We start from the raw sequence: 16,960 nt of genomic DNA, 5'->3' as shown, positions 1-16,960 counted from the left end.
TACTTGATGTTTCAGGGTTTGATAGTGGTAGAGAGTTTATAGTGGTGGCAATGACAGGAATGACAGCCCTTTTTACCACTTGCTGGTGGAAATATAAAGTCATTGTGCTTGAAAGCCAAGGATACGGTGTGCAGAGGTTTGTTTAAAAAAAAATGTGACTAGAATGGTAAAGATAATTAGGATCATGTTCACATGTTATTTTATGTGAGCAAGGTGAAAAATACTATCATCATTAGGTTTGCTCATTTCTTTTCTCTGCAAAAATGAATATTCCTTACATGATTATAGCTTTTGTATTAGTGATAAGCCCACATTTCCATTTGTTCCTATGTCTTCATATCACGATGTTCCAAACATCTACAAATTGTTGTAATAGTCTAATATTTATTTATGATTCAGTGTCTATTACTATATTTCTAATATGTTCTGTTTGTCAACTGGAGTGTCTTTTCATTATTTTGACTCTTTTTAGAAAAAGATCAGTCTTCAAATTAGTTTTTCTTCTGTGAACTCTCACCTACAATTATTTATCTCTTTCTCTGGGAACGGAGCATCCTTTAGCATTTTAGGTCTTTTTCAGCCTTATCTGGTTTTTATCACCTTATTTTTCTCTTGTCATGTTACCTGGACTCCTTTTCTTTTCTAACATTTACTATAAGTCAACTCATGTTTGATTTCCTTGGAGTTCATGTAGTCTCTGAAGGGGTTTGTCTTCAGGAGTATATACAGACACCCATCTCTGAGATATAAAGAAAATAGTCTCCAACAGTTTCCTTACTTCTCATTTTATTTGAAGGAAAGGAAAAAAGACACATTTTTCTTTCTTGCTTCTTGACTCCATTAAGAAAACTGACTTGCTTCATTTGCTAGACTAACAAATATAAACCTTTCTTACATTTTCCAAGGTGTTCTTACAATACAGTTTGAAGCTATTTGATTCTAATAGAAAAGGCTTTATTTGATCTTTTATCAATATCATCTTTTATCAATATTGATATACTTGAATTTTTTAATTTTAAAAGTCATCTTCATAAAAACAAAAAGGAAAGAAGTAAATTATGTTTATGCAGCATTAGTAAGGAATGAGGCAGATGTATATACAGAGTTCGATGTTCATAATGAATTATCAGGGAAAAAACATGTACTATGTACATGTTAGTAGTTTTCATTATGTGTCTGTAACTTTTTTTTATAAATGAAGGTAGTAAAAAAGATGTGTTTAATGGGAAAATGCAGTAATTGATTATAAAATATATGATTTCAAATAGCAATTTCAATATTTTATTTTTAATAGCTTTTAATGAGAATATTCTTGAATTATGTTATTTTACTTTATTAAGCTTTCTGCTTCCCCCAGAAGTCCTTTTGTTTTTGTTCTTGTTATCCATGTACTTTATGCAAAGCATAATTAAATAGTTCTTTGATTATTGAGGACATCTACTTTCTTATGGTCCTCCTTCTATCATTTTTAATTTTTCAGTGTCTTTCCCCTAGTTGTCTTTCTAGTCAGTTGGCAAACTTTGTTGATTCTTCCTTCATTTGCTTGTACAGCTATGTATACTCCTTTGCAGAACTACTGTTACCATTTTTTTCCAAGCTTTTCCCTACATATCAAAGTGGTGACATTAGCTTCCCATCTTCTGAGTCTTACCAACAGTAAGTTTGTGCATGTTGCTATCTTATTAAGATTTTTTGGGCTCATTTCTCATCTTGTATTCCTATTCTCACATATGACTGCTGACTTTTATGTTCACATATGTCTGCTGACTTTTAAGAGCATCTATGTAATGGCCTCAGTTTAACTTTTTTGATAACTTCTTACTATACTGCATTACTTTCTTTCCAGAGAAACAGTTTGCTCTTTGCTGAACTTGCTGTAGTAGTTTTTCTCAACAGTGCTTTTGTTTTTACTATTCTTAAATTTAGCATAATCCTTTTCTTCTTAAGCCACTTAAAAATGTTATTCTTGTAACATTTATCACCACATTCTGGCTCCTCTTTTATGTGTTTTTATACTTTTTAAGATAATTTAGGCATCCCTAATCCTAAAAATCCAAAATGTTCCAAAATCCAAAAGTTTTGATTACCAACATGACCTACAAGGGGAAAATTCTATATTTCACCTAATGTGACAGGTTTCAGTTGAAATGTAGGTTAACTAAAAACATATAAAATTACTTTTTAGGCTGTGTGCATAGGGTATATATGAAACATAAATAAATTTTGTGTTTTGACTTGTGTCCCATATGCAAGATTTGCCATTAAGTATGTGCAAATATTCCAAAATCTGAAGAAAAAAACCAGAAATCTGAAACACTTGTGGTCCCAAGCGTTTTAGATAGGGGATACTTGAGATATATCTTGAATATAGATTTTAAGTATATCTTGAATATAGATTTTAAGTGGTTGCATGTCGTGACCCTGATTATGCAATTCAAAGTCCCTGGTATAATTACTTGTATATTCAAGAATTCAAATGTAAATCGAGTGATAAAGCTTGCCTAATTATATGATTACAAAATATAATAAAACTAGAAATTTTATTAACTTTGGAAAGTAACCTTGAAATTACTATATGTAATAAAGCCCTACTAACAGCCTGTTTTCTTATAATTTTAGATTTTCACCCTCTAACTTAACTTCAGTTAAATGAGAAGTCTGACTTTTAATGCCTAGAGAAGTGGGATTTTGCTATAATTTTATTTTAGAGATGAAAACAATAGACCATATACTTAAAAATTGACTTACCTTCGTTGGAAAGTACAGAATTATAGTGAATGACGTTTTCTTTAAAGCATAATTGAAAAATCACTCAATTTGCATAATAGACCTGAACGACTCTTTGGTAGAATAATTACCTCCTTAAGTTAGCAAACAAAACAAAAAAGCCAGTGAAAATTTCTTTACCTTATGGAACTCACATTTGGTTAGATTTTAAAATAATAGTTACAATTTGTATCCTTTTGAAGAATTGACTCAGTTAACTGTAGAAATTGGTATCTGTGTCTGTATCTGTGATTTGTAGAAGAAGGGCTGTAAGAAGTATCCCATATCAAGTTTACTGCTGCCTCCATTCCCAGGACCTCATGCATGTTAGGCAAGCCCTCCGCCACTGAGTTGTATATCCCTAGCCTTGCATGTCCCTTTAAATTTTTTGTTCTAATAGGAAAAATTAGCATTAGTGCTTGTTTTAGAGGGTAACATTATTATAATACAGTAAAATTTTTACACATTGGGGTAAAGGTCATCCTGAGGAATATATGTCATCTTTTCATAGGCAAGATTTAATAAAAAACTAAAAGTTGTCTAAAGCTTCTCATTCTCTCATTTAATCAGAGATCAGTAGCTGCAAACACTTGTGGTTTGTTTTGAAAGCTAAATTTTTAAACCATCAAATAATTTTTCGGTTCACAGTATGTACTATTTTACACACTGAAAAGCTAGTAGAAGTTTTTGGTAGGTAAGAATTTTCTTTGCTTTAAATCAGTGGGCTATATATATTTTTATACCTGAAAGAGCATTGCAGGAGGGCAGAGTGCTTACTTGTTTATTCCAACGCCAAATGCAAAAATAGCTTAAGGTGCAGAGCTACAATAGTTACCATTTATTTTTATTTTGTTATTACAGAAGATGAAAATGTATGAAAGCTTTTAGGCAAATATCCTGGAAATATTTTTATATTGATTTCTTTGATACGCTTATCAATCTGAAGATTAAAAATATTTAAAACCCAAAGGAAAATGTTAATTTATGCTTTGGAGTCCAATATAAAATGTACTTTAAAATTTGAAAGAAGATACTAGGAGATATTCTATGCCAAATATATTTGTTGGATGGAAATTTTCTTAATACTTTTGTCCATGAAGTATTAATTTCTCTTTAGGGTTTCAAAAAATAAGTTTTACTTGCTTATGCTACATTTAATCAAATTGAAGCATTTTCTTAATTTTTATAAAGCAGTAGATAATAAAGGAAAAGGAAAGTGGGCCTTTGCCAAGTTTTGATATTATGTTAGCATTATTATCAGAAACAAATTGCTGTTTAATTTGCCAGTAACCTCAGTGAATTCAAGCTATTGCGTAGTGCTCATTTCCCCAGATATTATTCAGTAAACTAGATTGGATGACTTTCATTTATTTATATAAAAGTAGGATATTATTGAATTGTTTGACATGATATTTTTTATTTAAGAATGAACTGTTACTTGATTTTGGAGATATAGTGTTAAAACTTTATCTGTCCAGTTAACTAATTACAGTGTAGCAAATACTTGCTTATTTTAAAGAACTTATTGTGAACTTTCTGATAGTGGTATTTGCACACATTGCCAGATTATTACATTGTGAAAATTGGGAAATATTTTATAGGAAATTCCCAATTCTTAGAATGTATAATTAGAATTAATAATTTCATAGTTTTCTAACATGATTTGAAAATTGGAGGGAAAAATGCTTAAAGTTAAATTATATGGTGGTGTAGTAAAAAAAGTGACAAGAATTATTGTTTCTTTAATGATTTTTAGAGAGGAAACACTACTTACTAGCTTTTGAAGATTGTGTAGGAACATTGTGTAATTTGTATTACTCTAAAGCTGATACATATCTAAAATTAGAAACAGTGGCTTTGTTAGGCTTTTCTACAATGATATAAAGATCCTTTTTCCCTCTTCTGAGCATTCAGATTTATATAGTTAACTTCTATATACAAAACTGCTGAGTTAGAAAATAATTTTGTTTTAATGCCCTGGTTTTTACCAGTGTTCTATACTAACCTAGAACATTTGGCTTAGAATTAGGTAAAGTGAGAAAGGAAGAAAAAGGCTGATGCTATAGTTTTCTTCCTTCCCTTTACTCTCGATTCATTTGTATGTTGTAGGTATAGTGTCTTCAGTCTTTTGACTTTTGAGTTTTTCATAGTAAACTTGAATTTTAAAGTTTCCCCATCTTGATTTGCATATATAGGGTTGTTTGTTTTTGGTTTATAGTTTTAAAATACTAATACATCCTATAATTTTCTGCTTTCAAAAGAAAGCAGTTTTATACATAGTTCATTATTTTGGATGCTTCAAATATTATAGCAAGTATACTATACCAGGAAATAACACAATAGTAGACAATAATCTCTTATTGGTTGAATGTATAATTTCATTTTTTTTAATGTTAAATGTTACTGTAGTTGTCATCATATAAATATATCTGTAGTTTGGGTTTAGAAACAGTACAGCTTATGTACTTTTTAAAAAAGCAGATACCTGTGTCAGTTACATTTTAAAGTTATACACTGTTTTAAGGCTATGTATTTATTTTTTAGAAAATATAACTTACATGAATATCTTCTGGTGGACATAATATTGACCAAAATATACACGATATTACTTTAACAAACTGCCATGCAACAAATACATTAAGTAACGAAGAAATTGAATATATATGACTTAATCTAATTGACATTCACATTGAAAATTTACAACATAACCAGAACTTAAAATGTTTTTTTCTTATATTTGGCAGTAATTTTATTTTTTACAATTTAAATTTAAAACTCTTCTGAATGTAGATTTGGTGAAACTTAGACTTTTTCCTAGTCTGTGACAACCTGAGGTACTAAACATTTTTCTCTTATTTCACTGTCTTCATAAGTAATCTTTTTGTTTCTTTTAGGATCTATCCAAGAGTTGTGTATTACAGCATTATTAGGCATGGGATCAGCTTCAACTATGGAAACAACTCGTTTTTTCATTTTACTTTTTAAGACCTTTTGAAATTTTTGTCTAGTGAATGCATATAATAGAGGGTGAAATATAGTTGTACCATAAGCCATGACTAGAAAACACAATCTTAATTTTACTAAAAGGTCACTTGGGCCTAAACATAGAATGGTGGTATTTAAAACAGAAATTGGTGTCCAACAGAGAAGAAATGTAGAAATAATCAATAAAGACATTTTGAAGACTCTTTTCTGCCTTTCTCGTCGCTCACGATGTCGTTTCACAGCTCGACGAAGGGCAATTATTACAGAAACTGAAGTTCTTACACCAAACACTACATTTCTTCCACCACTGCTTTGTGACAGGTCTGTAGCCTCATGTTGTGTGGTTAGAGAGATTGTCTTTTTCTTTCTTGTTTTCTTCTTCTGCCCTGTTGAAAATCTTGTGCCTATTCGAATATTAAGAGCCTGAAGTATCTTGGTGTATGTGATTAACATTACTATAACTGTGAAAAAGAATATTGGGATCTGTACTAGAAGATGATAATACATTCCCAGTTCAGTGTAGTACTCATTTGTACTGACACACAAGAGAGTCTTGTTTTCCCACATATTTCCACTTTGAAGACTGAAAAAATTTACCTCAATAAAGGGAATCAGGAAGGAGAAAAAGGAAAAAATCCAGATGGATATCATTAACATTACAGCTCTGCCCATTGTCAGAATTCGATTGGCAGGTTTTACAGAGATGTCATATCTGTCCAAAGTGATAGCAAACACATTGATTGCTGTTGAGACACTTGCAAAAGAAACACAAGCCTCATGGAAGCAGCAGATGAGAGCAGTGTTACTCTCCAGTGAAAGTAGAAGGATAACTATAGTTAGAGGAATACATCCCACACAAATAATTACATCAAGTACATGAAGATTCATTGTAATAATGTTACTGACAGAGTTGATTAAGTTGGATTTCATGCAGTAAAGTACCAATACGGTGAGGTTGCTGCCAAGTCCCAACACAATTTCTAACATAAGAAATCCAGTGAGAGGCACTTGAAAGCTTAATGGATATGATAGTGGTTGGTACATATTGGTGTCGATGTCATCAATGTCATCTCGCACTGTAATGTTAGATTCAGACTGCATGTTGGTTTCCAGAACAGGAGAAAAGCACATTCTTTTGGAGCAGTTGTTTTTTCCCTAGAAAGTGAAATAAAATAAACTATTTGATATTTGGTAATTTAATGCTGTATAACACACATATTCTTTGTAAACAAAAAATCTTTTTATTGTGTTCTTATTTTAATTTTTAAGTTTGTAAACTATTATTGGAAAATGTAGAATTAGGAAACATTAAGATGGATTTGTTTTGATGTAAAAGGAAATTGTGTTCTCCTTTTGAAGAAATAACTATTTGGGAATTATTCTCCTATTAGTGCAGAATTGCTTAATATACTAGAAGGGTTTTTCTCATTTGGAAATGAGATATTTGTTTTTGAGAGAACATATTCTTTTGTATAATAAAACTACTCAGCATGCAAAACTAGTTTTAGTGTGATGTTTTAAAATTTCATTTAAAAATGTTTGGGTAGGTAGAAAGTAAATGCTGTTTTAATATGCTGTAGCATAGTTAATGTAAGTGTAATTATTCCTATGAGAGTTCAAACGAACAGGGCAAGTGTTCATTAAAAAGGATAAATGTACAGAGCACTAGTTTGTTTATACTATCTTATCCTTGTTGACTGAATCTCATAGAAGTCAACAATGTACTTTGGAGTATTTGGAGTTACTTCCCACAGAAAGAGGCAAATGACCAGCATTTCGCATATAACCCTGAATATACTCACTGGCAAACTTTTGTTGGCAAACTTATAAAAATTGCAAGAAAATGATCATTATGCCAAGCTAAAGAACTGGGTTAAAAAAAGCACTAATCACTCGTATGAATGATTTATTTTGTGACCACACCCTCTACTATTTTGTAGAAGGAGAAAATAAAAATTTAATGCATATTAAAAATAGCCATCTTTGAAGTAGTTTAAAAGAATGTATCAGGCAATTTTATTTGTTTCAACAGAGTTTTCAGAGCAAAAAAATGAAACTCTAAGTAGTAGTAGTCCATTTTTTGAGGAATCTTTTTAAATTGCATATTACCTGTGAAACCTTTTTATATACATCAACCAGTGTATACTTTTGAAGACAGTTTAAAAAATAAACACTCTTTTGCTAATTCATGCAAATCTGTGTTTTAATATAGAGGGGCTTAGAATAATCTCTAAAAATACCTGATTTTTCTGGGCTGAAATATCTATAATCAGTATATTTACTTTAAAATATGAAATCATACAACCAACTGTATTTCACATTTCAAGTACAACATTTTGACTACAAAATTACATTCAAACATAAACTATAAAAGCTATGAATTTTCAAAATCCACATTAACCTTTCACTTGATGTTATCTTTGACAGTTTTTAAAACATAATTTTATTTATGCATGTTATTTGGGGCTAATATTTCAGAAACACAAATGATAGCATTATTAGCTTCTTTGAGTTGACAAATATTAATAGAGGCATATTTATTCAAATAAATGAAGATCTTAGCTAACACTCAAATCATATAAAACTGGAAAATTTTAGGTGTACCAAATTTCCTGAACCAACAGATTAGACATAAGGTCTTTGTAACATCAGATTTAAAATTAAGCAGACATGTCAAGTTAGACAATTAAGAAAAATACATCTCTTTTCCTTTTTAAATGTTAAACAGTGTGATGGGATACATGCATCTTCTGACCTACCTGTTTGCTGTTGCCTTATGGGCCTTTTGGCTCACTATGGCAGTTTTTCACAAATTGATACACGATGTCATTGACAGATTTTGACATGAATTGTTCACTGACAACAGTGAAGTAGCTGTGTTTTATTTCATATCTTGTAGACATTCTTTCTTTTTTTCTCCAATACTTCAATTGCATGAATTGTGAGTTTAGCTAGCTGATGGACTTCTAAAGAATAGTACATAATATTTGTGTTTGTTTTGGCTTCAAAAGTCACGATCAAAAGAAATTTCCTCAAATGATAGGAATTATGTTTCCCTTTGGGGGAATATATGGTAGTGTCTCTTTATTTTCCAGAATATGTGAAAGCAAAAAGGTAAACATAAGGTCTCTGGCTTCTAAAATGTATTTAGACATCCTTTTGTTACAATTTTAAATCTGTTTCTACGGCAATCCTCATTATTTTGAAATGATTTCTTGATCACATAACTTGCTTTATATTATAAATCCAATCCATGTTCTTTTGATGAAAACCATCTGCTATTTAATTTGGTTTGTTTTCATTAGAAGAATATACATAATTGATCATAAAGCTCAGATGGAAAAATCCATTAGTCATATCAATTGATATGAATACCTGAATATTTAGTGCAGAAAACACTTGCTGGTAAAGTATGTCATTCTCCATTTTAAAATTCATGTTTCATTGTTTCTTCAAGAGTCGGTAGCTTCCACAATCCTGGTATGTTAAAGTATAAATTCCCCCTTTAAAAATGCTCACCATTTTGTTTTCAGGCTTTTACAGTTATATTGTTTTTCTTTTTGTGGTTATTTTATGTAGCATCTTCTTTGGGTAATGTTGATTTGTTGTATCCCAACAGTAATGTACACCTAGTCCTTAGGTTTTAACTCCTTAGTTTCTTAAGATCATGTGTTATAAGAACCACAAACCATAAGTTTGTGGTTCAGAGAGCTGGGGAGATTTCTCAGTGAGTTGCATTCTTCAAATTGTCAGATGTAAATACTGAATTAGCTGCTGTGGGCCCTTATGAAAAAAGAAAAAAAAAAGGTTGAGAAATAGGATTTAGGATTTCTAATAATTTTTAATTAATGGAAAGTTACTTTCCATTTTTAAAGCCATGCAATATTTATTCTCAAACTGTTTTGCTAGAGTAATAGCTTTATGCATAAAATTAAGGTCTATGAAATAAAATGCCTCCTTTTCATAACAGAGATTGTATATGTAACATTATTTGACATTAGAGTTAATATTGCAAATATAACCCCGAGAGTAAGGTGTATTTATAAACCTGTTTCTGCTCTTTTTAGAACTAACTTGTAATCTCAGAGATTATGAGCAATTAGTATATACTAAACATGCTGTCATTCCCTCTTGTCTTTGTAATAAATTTAACATTCCCAGCTGCAAAAATATTGTAGTTTGTTTAATTATTAGCACATGGGTTGAATTTTAACTCATTAAAACAGATGCCATAATAAAATACTATAAATTCCTATTGATGAATTGTTTGTGTGGTTGGAATGTAAAAGGTAATATAAAAATTAACTGTAAATTAAATAATTTTCAATGAACATGCCCAATAATAATCTAAACATAAAATTGAGTAGTAAATAACACCTAAATACTAAAAGTGGTTCTTACAAGAAACAAACATTTTTGGACATCTGAGAAAAACTGTACTGATGACATTAGGAATATTTATCTGAAGTGACTTAGGAGCTCATATCTTCGTAGTGAACTAACCGAGACTATTCTTTGATTAAACAATCCATCCTAAAAATTACATTAAAATATATCATGTTTTCAAAGAAATAAATCTAAAAATTACATGATTAGCAATAAGTAGAAATAAACAAATAAACTCTTTTAGGCTGAAATTTTTAAAGTAATTTTACCCCACTATGCTGGTTCAAAAGCAGCTCTAATAGTGTAATAAGGAACACATCTTACCTCAGCTAATGATTTGATAGATTCTTGATGTAGTTGAAGCATTTCCAGTTTTGATTGATTCATTTTGTTCGCTTGTTAGTAGAGGATTGGGGAATGAGGGTCATAAACATCTCTTCAAAAATGACCTTAATGAAAATATGTGTCTGTACTGTGCCATTGTTTCAGCAGTACTGCTAAATGTATAGAACGTGTAGTGCTGTTTAGAGGCTGCTGCAGTCTCTCACTCTTCCTACTGTGGAATCAGTAAGCATCTGAAAATACATAATGAAAGTAATTTAACATACTGAAGGCTTCTTGTCTCCAGAGACAACATTTGGATTCAGTCTTTCTAAAAAGGAACGGCACTGCTTTTCAGAGGAAAGCCTGTTCTGAGCAGCTTTTGCAGAATGACAGCCTACCTTGTCGCTTCTCTCCACTGCAGAGAGATGCAGTGCATTCACTAATTTTGATTGGTCAGTTGTATTGGGTTTAAACTGTGCTTCATATGTATAGCAGGGGTTCCCCCCTCCACACACACTGCTTTATATAAGGATGCTTTTTAAAAGGCTAAATTTGTAAGTGATTGTATGTTGCTCTTAAGTAGAATATGAGTAAATTAATCTCTTAAAAATCTGTATTCTATTCTGGTTTGTTGTTCACTAATGCCAAACATTAAAAAATTCAGAGAGATGAGTGTGAAGGAGGTGTTAGGAAAGATTTAGTATATATTCTTCTTAAAGTCTTGATAATTACACTTGAGGATATTTTACTAGCTATATATGTTTTTGATTTAGAGTCTTTGTTCTACAAATAGAAACCCAGTGCATCTTTATGGTGAACCATGTTGAATTTCAAATACTTTGCTTGTATTCAAGTCATCTCTGGGTATTCCAAATTGTTGTGAACATCTCAAGGTGTTAAATATTATCATGATTTCAATATTCGTCCAAATATTCCTTCATTTCATTCATTCATTCACTCAAAATATTCATCAGATTGGTCTAGGCAATTATACCATAAAATATTTTTAAAACATTCCTGTGCTAGTAACATAATTGTGGTGTATAAAATTTTAATTCTTTGCTTTACTTTTGGAAGTGGTAGGCTTCAGTCTTTACATTTGGCAGTCCCTTTATTTGGAAGATGTATACTGGCCATTTGTTGTTAGTATTTTATTTCAACTGGGTATTTTTTTTTTGAGATGGGTACATTTTTTGGTAGATTGCTGTTTTGTAAATATTACATGTAGCTGTATGTTAATGTTGACAGGTATATGTACTAAGGGAAAAAGTTATATATACTCATAAGTTATAAAGCTAAATTATTTTTATATGCTGTCAAAATAGCAAAACAATGATACAAAAACATACTAATTTCAAATTTGATTTCTATTAATTTTGTTTACCTCCAAATCATTTCTTTTCTCAGTACTGAGAACAAATATTGTTTTTGAACGTGACTATGGAGAGTAGCTAGATTCTATATGTACTTACAAAATAGACATCATTACTGATGGCTGAATTATTAGAATATTAATCATTACCTATTTCCATTATTTTAGGAATAGTGATCTTTATATTTTAAAAATGTCATATCCAAAGTTTTGTATTTGTGATTAAATTATTCTCCTGCAATTTTAAAAAGTAGTAAGTATTTTTGTAATCTTGCACTGGTATCCTTGAAACTTTATAGGGGAATAGCTGACAAATACATGAGTTTTAAATTGCATTTCTGTAGAAATTGAGAGTAATGTGGAAAATTTTGCTGTGAATTTCTAAAATTTTCTGCACAGCTTTGGGTGGCGAGGTGTTGGTAATGCTAAAAATGAATATGTTGTGCTATTTATTAATCATGCATTTTGAAAGTTAGGGAAAAGGATCTTGTTAGAATGCCAGCTATGTTACAAGATAGCTAATACACAGAATGTTATTTTAAACTTAAAACTAAAATCAGAGAAAACATGTTAGTATCAGTTGAAACTTGTGTTGGGGATGAGGAAATTATTAATATAATGACAATATGCATAGTGCTTTTTCTTCCAAAAGAAGCTGAAGTATTTGGTTAGGTTCAAGTTGAAGAAACCAAGGCACAGAGAAATCTATTGACTTGCAAAAGTCTAGGTAAGTTATTACCAATCAGTGTTAGAACACTGCACACCTTACCCTACTAGGTAGCTGGCCCTTTCCAGGGGAGTTTAAGGAAGTGCTTGGGCTTCGAATTGGTAATCTGGGTTCACTTACTACTTCTTAGCTGTATAACTTTAGGTAACTCAAGCTTCCTTAAAGGTAACCCAGGCTTCCTTTAAACTCACATCTTCACAAAGTATTCCTAAAGTCCTCTGTTTTTAATAAATATACTAATATCTGAAACCCTGGTTGAGAATCAGATTATGTTATTTTCAGGAAAAAAATTCTATCAAACTACTTGTCACAATTTAAAGATTCTTGTTTCCATAGTAACACAAGTTTTTCATACTTGTGCATTTAATATGTTTTATATTCACATTAGATACTAACTTTGAAAAAAGCGATAATTGGTGACTTAAACCAAATTTTATGTTATCAGATACTTTTATAGATGAATTTTTTACTAAGTTAAAAAAACTGGGAAAACACTTTAGCTTTCCCAATGATAACTAAGCAACAGATTTGAATCTAACCCTAAAACAGCGCAATTAAAATCCTTTCTCAAAAGTTATATTTTTCTTTTTAGTTATAAATATTGTATTGCATTATCTTTTTTAATTCCTAAAAGAGTCCATGATTGTTAATTTTATACATTTGTCTTCTTAAGTTTGGGCATCTGTGACTGTGAGAGAAATTTATTATATTTACATTGTATTATTCATGTCAAGTCATTCTTAACAAGCTTGTGACTAGTTCTGGTGCTACATTTTTGATGATTTTTCTGAGTTTGCAAATATAAAACACAACTTTGTGAAATATTAGAATTAATCATAACAAAGTGCTTTGAAACTGTTTGCAAGTGGATATGCAGAAGCAGTTTCTAATTGTGGAAAATGACTTTTTAAGCTATGTTACTTCAGAAAGGGTGCTTTTCAATGAATACTTAATATAGTTAACTCCGAACTCTTTCTGACTCTGGAGCTCAGGGAAGAAAGGCTTATTTTGATTTAATCCTTCAAATTCAGAAATCCATAAATTTCATTTGGCTTCTCAACTTTAAATTTCTTTCACAACAAATGTTTTTATCAGAAAAATAGAAATGGACCATCTGCTGAAACCTCCATCAAGTGGGGAGTAGTCAGGGTAGTAGAAAGTCAACAGCTTTGATGATTCATTATCTATAATAGAATAATTGAAAACTAATTATATCGAATAAAGTACACACATCAGAATTGCATACTTTTTTTTTTTTTGTGGTACTAGGGTTTGAACTTAGGTGTGTTTGCTAGGCAAGTCCTCTGTCATTTGAGCCATGTCCTCAGCCCTTTTTTGCTTTAGTTATTTTTCAGGTTAGGGTCTTGCATTTTGCCTAGGTTGGTCTCAAACTGAGATCCTCTTAACTATTGCCTCCTAAATTTCTGGAATCACAGAAGCATGCCACCTCACCCAGCTTATTGAAATAGGTCTCACTACTTTTTGTTTGGGTTAACCTTGAACTGCAAACCTCCAGATACCTGCTTTCTGACCAGCTGGGATTATAGTATGAGCCACTGCACCTAGCCAGAATTGCATACTTTTAACAGAAAATTCCACAAACTATTCTTCTCCATCCTTTTCTACCTCACCTAAGTCAAGCAATTAAATTTTTTCTTTTTCTCTTTTTTATACTGTATGCTTAGGTCATTTGCATGTGTCACATACGTTTCTTTCCATTTTCTCATCTGAAATTTAGTCTTTAAACTCTGTGATTATTACTACAGTTTAACCTTCCTCTGTTACACTGTTGTTGGCATATCTACTTTATGGTTTATTAAAATTATTCACCCCAATTTTCTGGCTTATCATTTTGACTTCATTATATCCTTCTTTGCATCCTTTCATATTACAGATTTTATTGATTGTTTTCCTCTTGTATGTTTTAATTGTTATATAAATAGCAATGTTTGTACCCCGCTATTTGCTTTTTCTTCTGTTGCTTCCTTTTTTTTTTTTTTTTTGCATAATTCTCCCACTCTTAAGTTATTGTGTAGAATCAAATTCATTTCTGCCTGGAAGCTTAGTCAGTTTGATCAACTGGATTATTTATTTAACAAAGGTGTGCCAAATGTCCTCTTCTGAGTTTTGTGTTCTGGTGGGTGACATAGCTGAATGGTTGCCTAGGATCTGGTGTCTGTTGTTGAAACTAGTTAGATACAAAATGGTTTTATTAGAATGCTGCCATTCTTAATATTAATGTGTAAAGCCAGAGAATAGTACAATTCTACTATAGGCTAGAATAGTTTATAGCCTACAATAGTTCCATGATAGACTTAGTAACATCATTGTACTACTTGGGTCATTCATTTGAGTAAGTGGATGCATTTTAAAAGTTTATTATTAATTTCAGAATACTGTGATCACTGGTGTTTTCTGCTAATTATATTAAGGAATACATTTTTATTACTGCTACCTCCATTTAGGGATATAATACTTATAAAAAGTCTTGCTGTTATTTTGATTTTTAGTGTTAAACATCTGTAGATTAGTTTGGGAAAAATGACAATGTATTGAGTCTTTCAACATGTGGACAGTGTCTATTATTTTTAAGCCATCTTTGATTCATTTTATCAGTGTTTTGTAGTTCTTTGCTTATGTGTTCTGCACATAATTTGTACCTAATTGTTTCATTCCTTTAGTGCTATTGAAATAGGAACTAATTTTTTAAAAATCCAATTGTTTATTACTAATGTATATAACAATTGGTCTTTGTATATTGAGCTTTTACTAAATTTATCTGTTAATTTTGTGAGCTTTTAAAATGAAATCCTTGTCTTTTTCTACATAGACAATTAATATTGTCTGCAAATAGATATACTTTGTCCTGAAGCATATGTGGCATACTTATTTTCTTGCCTTATTGTACTGCCCTGTACCTCTGGCAGCAGAACGAATAGGAGTATGGTGGGTGAGCTCCAAGCATCCCTGAATGCTCTTGCTGAGTATGCCAAAAATGCAGAGACTTGACCTCTCTTTATGTGCTCTGTTTCCCAGGGTTTTGTTTTGAGGGTAGCAATGTTGGGGGATGAAGTAATGACTCCCCACAAAAGAGCAAATGAGCAGACTTGCTTCAGTTTGCTATAGAAATGATACTTTTCCCAAGTTTATTGTTCTTCAGCTGTGACAAAAACCCACATGGTGAAGAGCACCAACCTAGGCTCCTGTGCAAAGGGGACTTATAGGGAAAGGTGAACTTGATGCTCATCCTGTTTGCTGTATGATAGATAATAAAGTTCTTTTTCTTTGACCCAGCATCTTGTATCTTCTGTTTGCATCCATGAAACAAATAACAGGCTAGCAGCATAGCTTATAAGTAGAATTTAAAAAATCCCAGACCCTTAACAATTCTTACATTTTTGGTGACAAGGATGTGATGTTGACACACAAGGCTTTCTGCAAGGGAAAGGATAGGGCTTCTTTGGTTTATTTAAGGGATACAGTAGCAATGCTCTTGTTTAAGTTCCTGGGGCAATAGTATAGAGTAAGAGTTCCCTACTGCACTAATTCTTAATGAATTTTTTCAGGCTAAGCAGTGAAAGGTGGAGTTATTTTCTTGTTTGTTTGTTTATTTATTTATTTATTTATGGGTAGGACTGGAGTTTGAACTCAGGGCTTCACAATTGCTAGGCAGGTGCTCTACTACTTGAGCTACTTCCACCAGGAAAAGGTGGAATTAAATGAAGCTGTTGAAATGGTGCTTTTGTTGTTGTTTGCTTTGGAGGCTAAGGAAGGAAAGATAACAATATTACATCAATGAGGCAGCAAGCCTCAGGACCCCAGGCAAGAGGCAATATGGTTGTAACTGATAAATCAAGGGCTCACAAGACCTAACATAAAAGGTGTCAGCATTGAGGATACAGAGCTTTGGGAAGACAAAACAAATGACAAAATCATTTGCTGAGTCCAAGTGGGCTGCCACTTGACATTGAATGTAAATGCAAAGCCTTGCTTGTTGGTGCAGACCTACTGTTTTTCTTTGCACTGTGTGATTTTCTCCATTCCCTCTACTCTAATCTCAGCTGCTTAAAATAAAAGCCAAGTAAGGTAGGGAACCTCATGAAGATTTTTCTAACTCTGGTTGACAGACTTGCCCAACTCACCATCCTACAGGTCCTGTGGGGGAAAAACATAATAGGTGACAAGGGAGGTTGAAGCTATTGAGGATGATAGTAGTGTGGAGCTGCAGCAGCATGTACAGGAGCAAACTAGAAACTCCTGGGCCCTTGCTGGAGCTTGGGGTAGAGGAAAAAGGAAGCGGCACTACCCTGGAGTGAGGAGCCCAAAGCAAAAGAAAAGCCTTTCTATCACCACAGCTTTCCCCTGCAAGATAGCCTCCCATTCCCCATGTTTCTGATTTG

General features: G+C 31.8%; 2 protein-coding genes across 9 annotated transcripts in view; one reads left to right on the top strand and one right to left on the bottom strand.

Moving 5' to 3' along the window:
• Window positions 1-16,960, top strand: part of Cog5 (component of oligomeric golgi complex 5) — a 330,870-nt gene that overhangs the window by 93,773 nt on the left and 220,137 nt on the right. The window lies entirely within an intron of this gene.
• Window positions 5,131-10,876, bottom strand: Gpr22 (G protein-coupled receptor 22). Its single transcript, XM_074064982.1, has 3 exons — window positions 10,462-10,876; window positions 8,511-9,534; window positions 5,131-6,906 (listed from the first exon to the last, which is right to left on the bottom strand). The coding sequence occupies exon 3, from the start codon at window positions 6,880-6,882 to the stop codon at window positions 5,581-5,583; it is 1,302 nt and encodes a 433-aa protein (XP_073921083.1). The 5' UTR covers window positions 6,883-6,906; window positions 8,511-9,534; window positions 10,462-10,876; the 3' UTR covers window positions 5,131-5,580.

Source organism: Castor canadensis, chromosome 2 (assembly GCF_047511655.1).
Source record: "Castor canadensis chromosome 2, mCasCan1.hap1v2, whole genome shotgun sequence".
NCBI classification, from domain to species: domain Eukaryota; kingdom Metazoa; phylum Chordata; class Mammalia; order Rodentia; family Castoridae; genus Castor; species Castor canadensis.
The sequence above is the reverse complement of the archived record's forward strand: the minus strand, read 5'-3'. Positions and strand labels throughout refer to the sequence as shown.

Coding starts and splice junctions, on each gene's coding strand:
- Gpr22 (XM_074064982.1), bottom strand. CDS start 6,882: ATGTGCTTTTCTCCTGTTCTGGAAACCAACATGCAGTCTGAATCTAAC.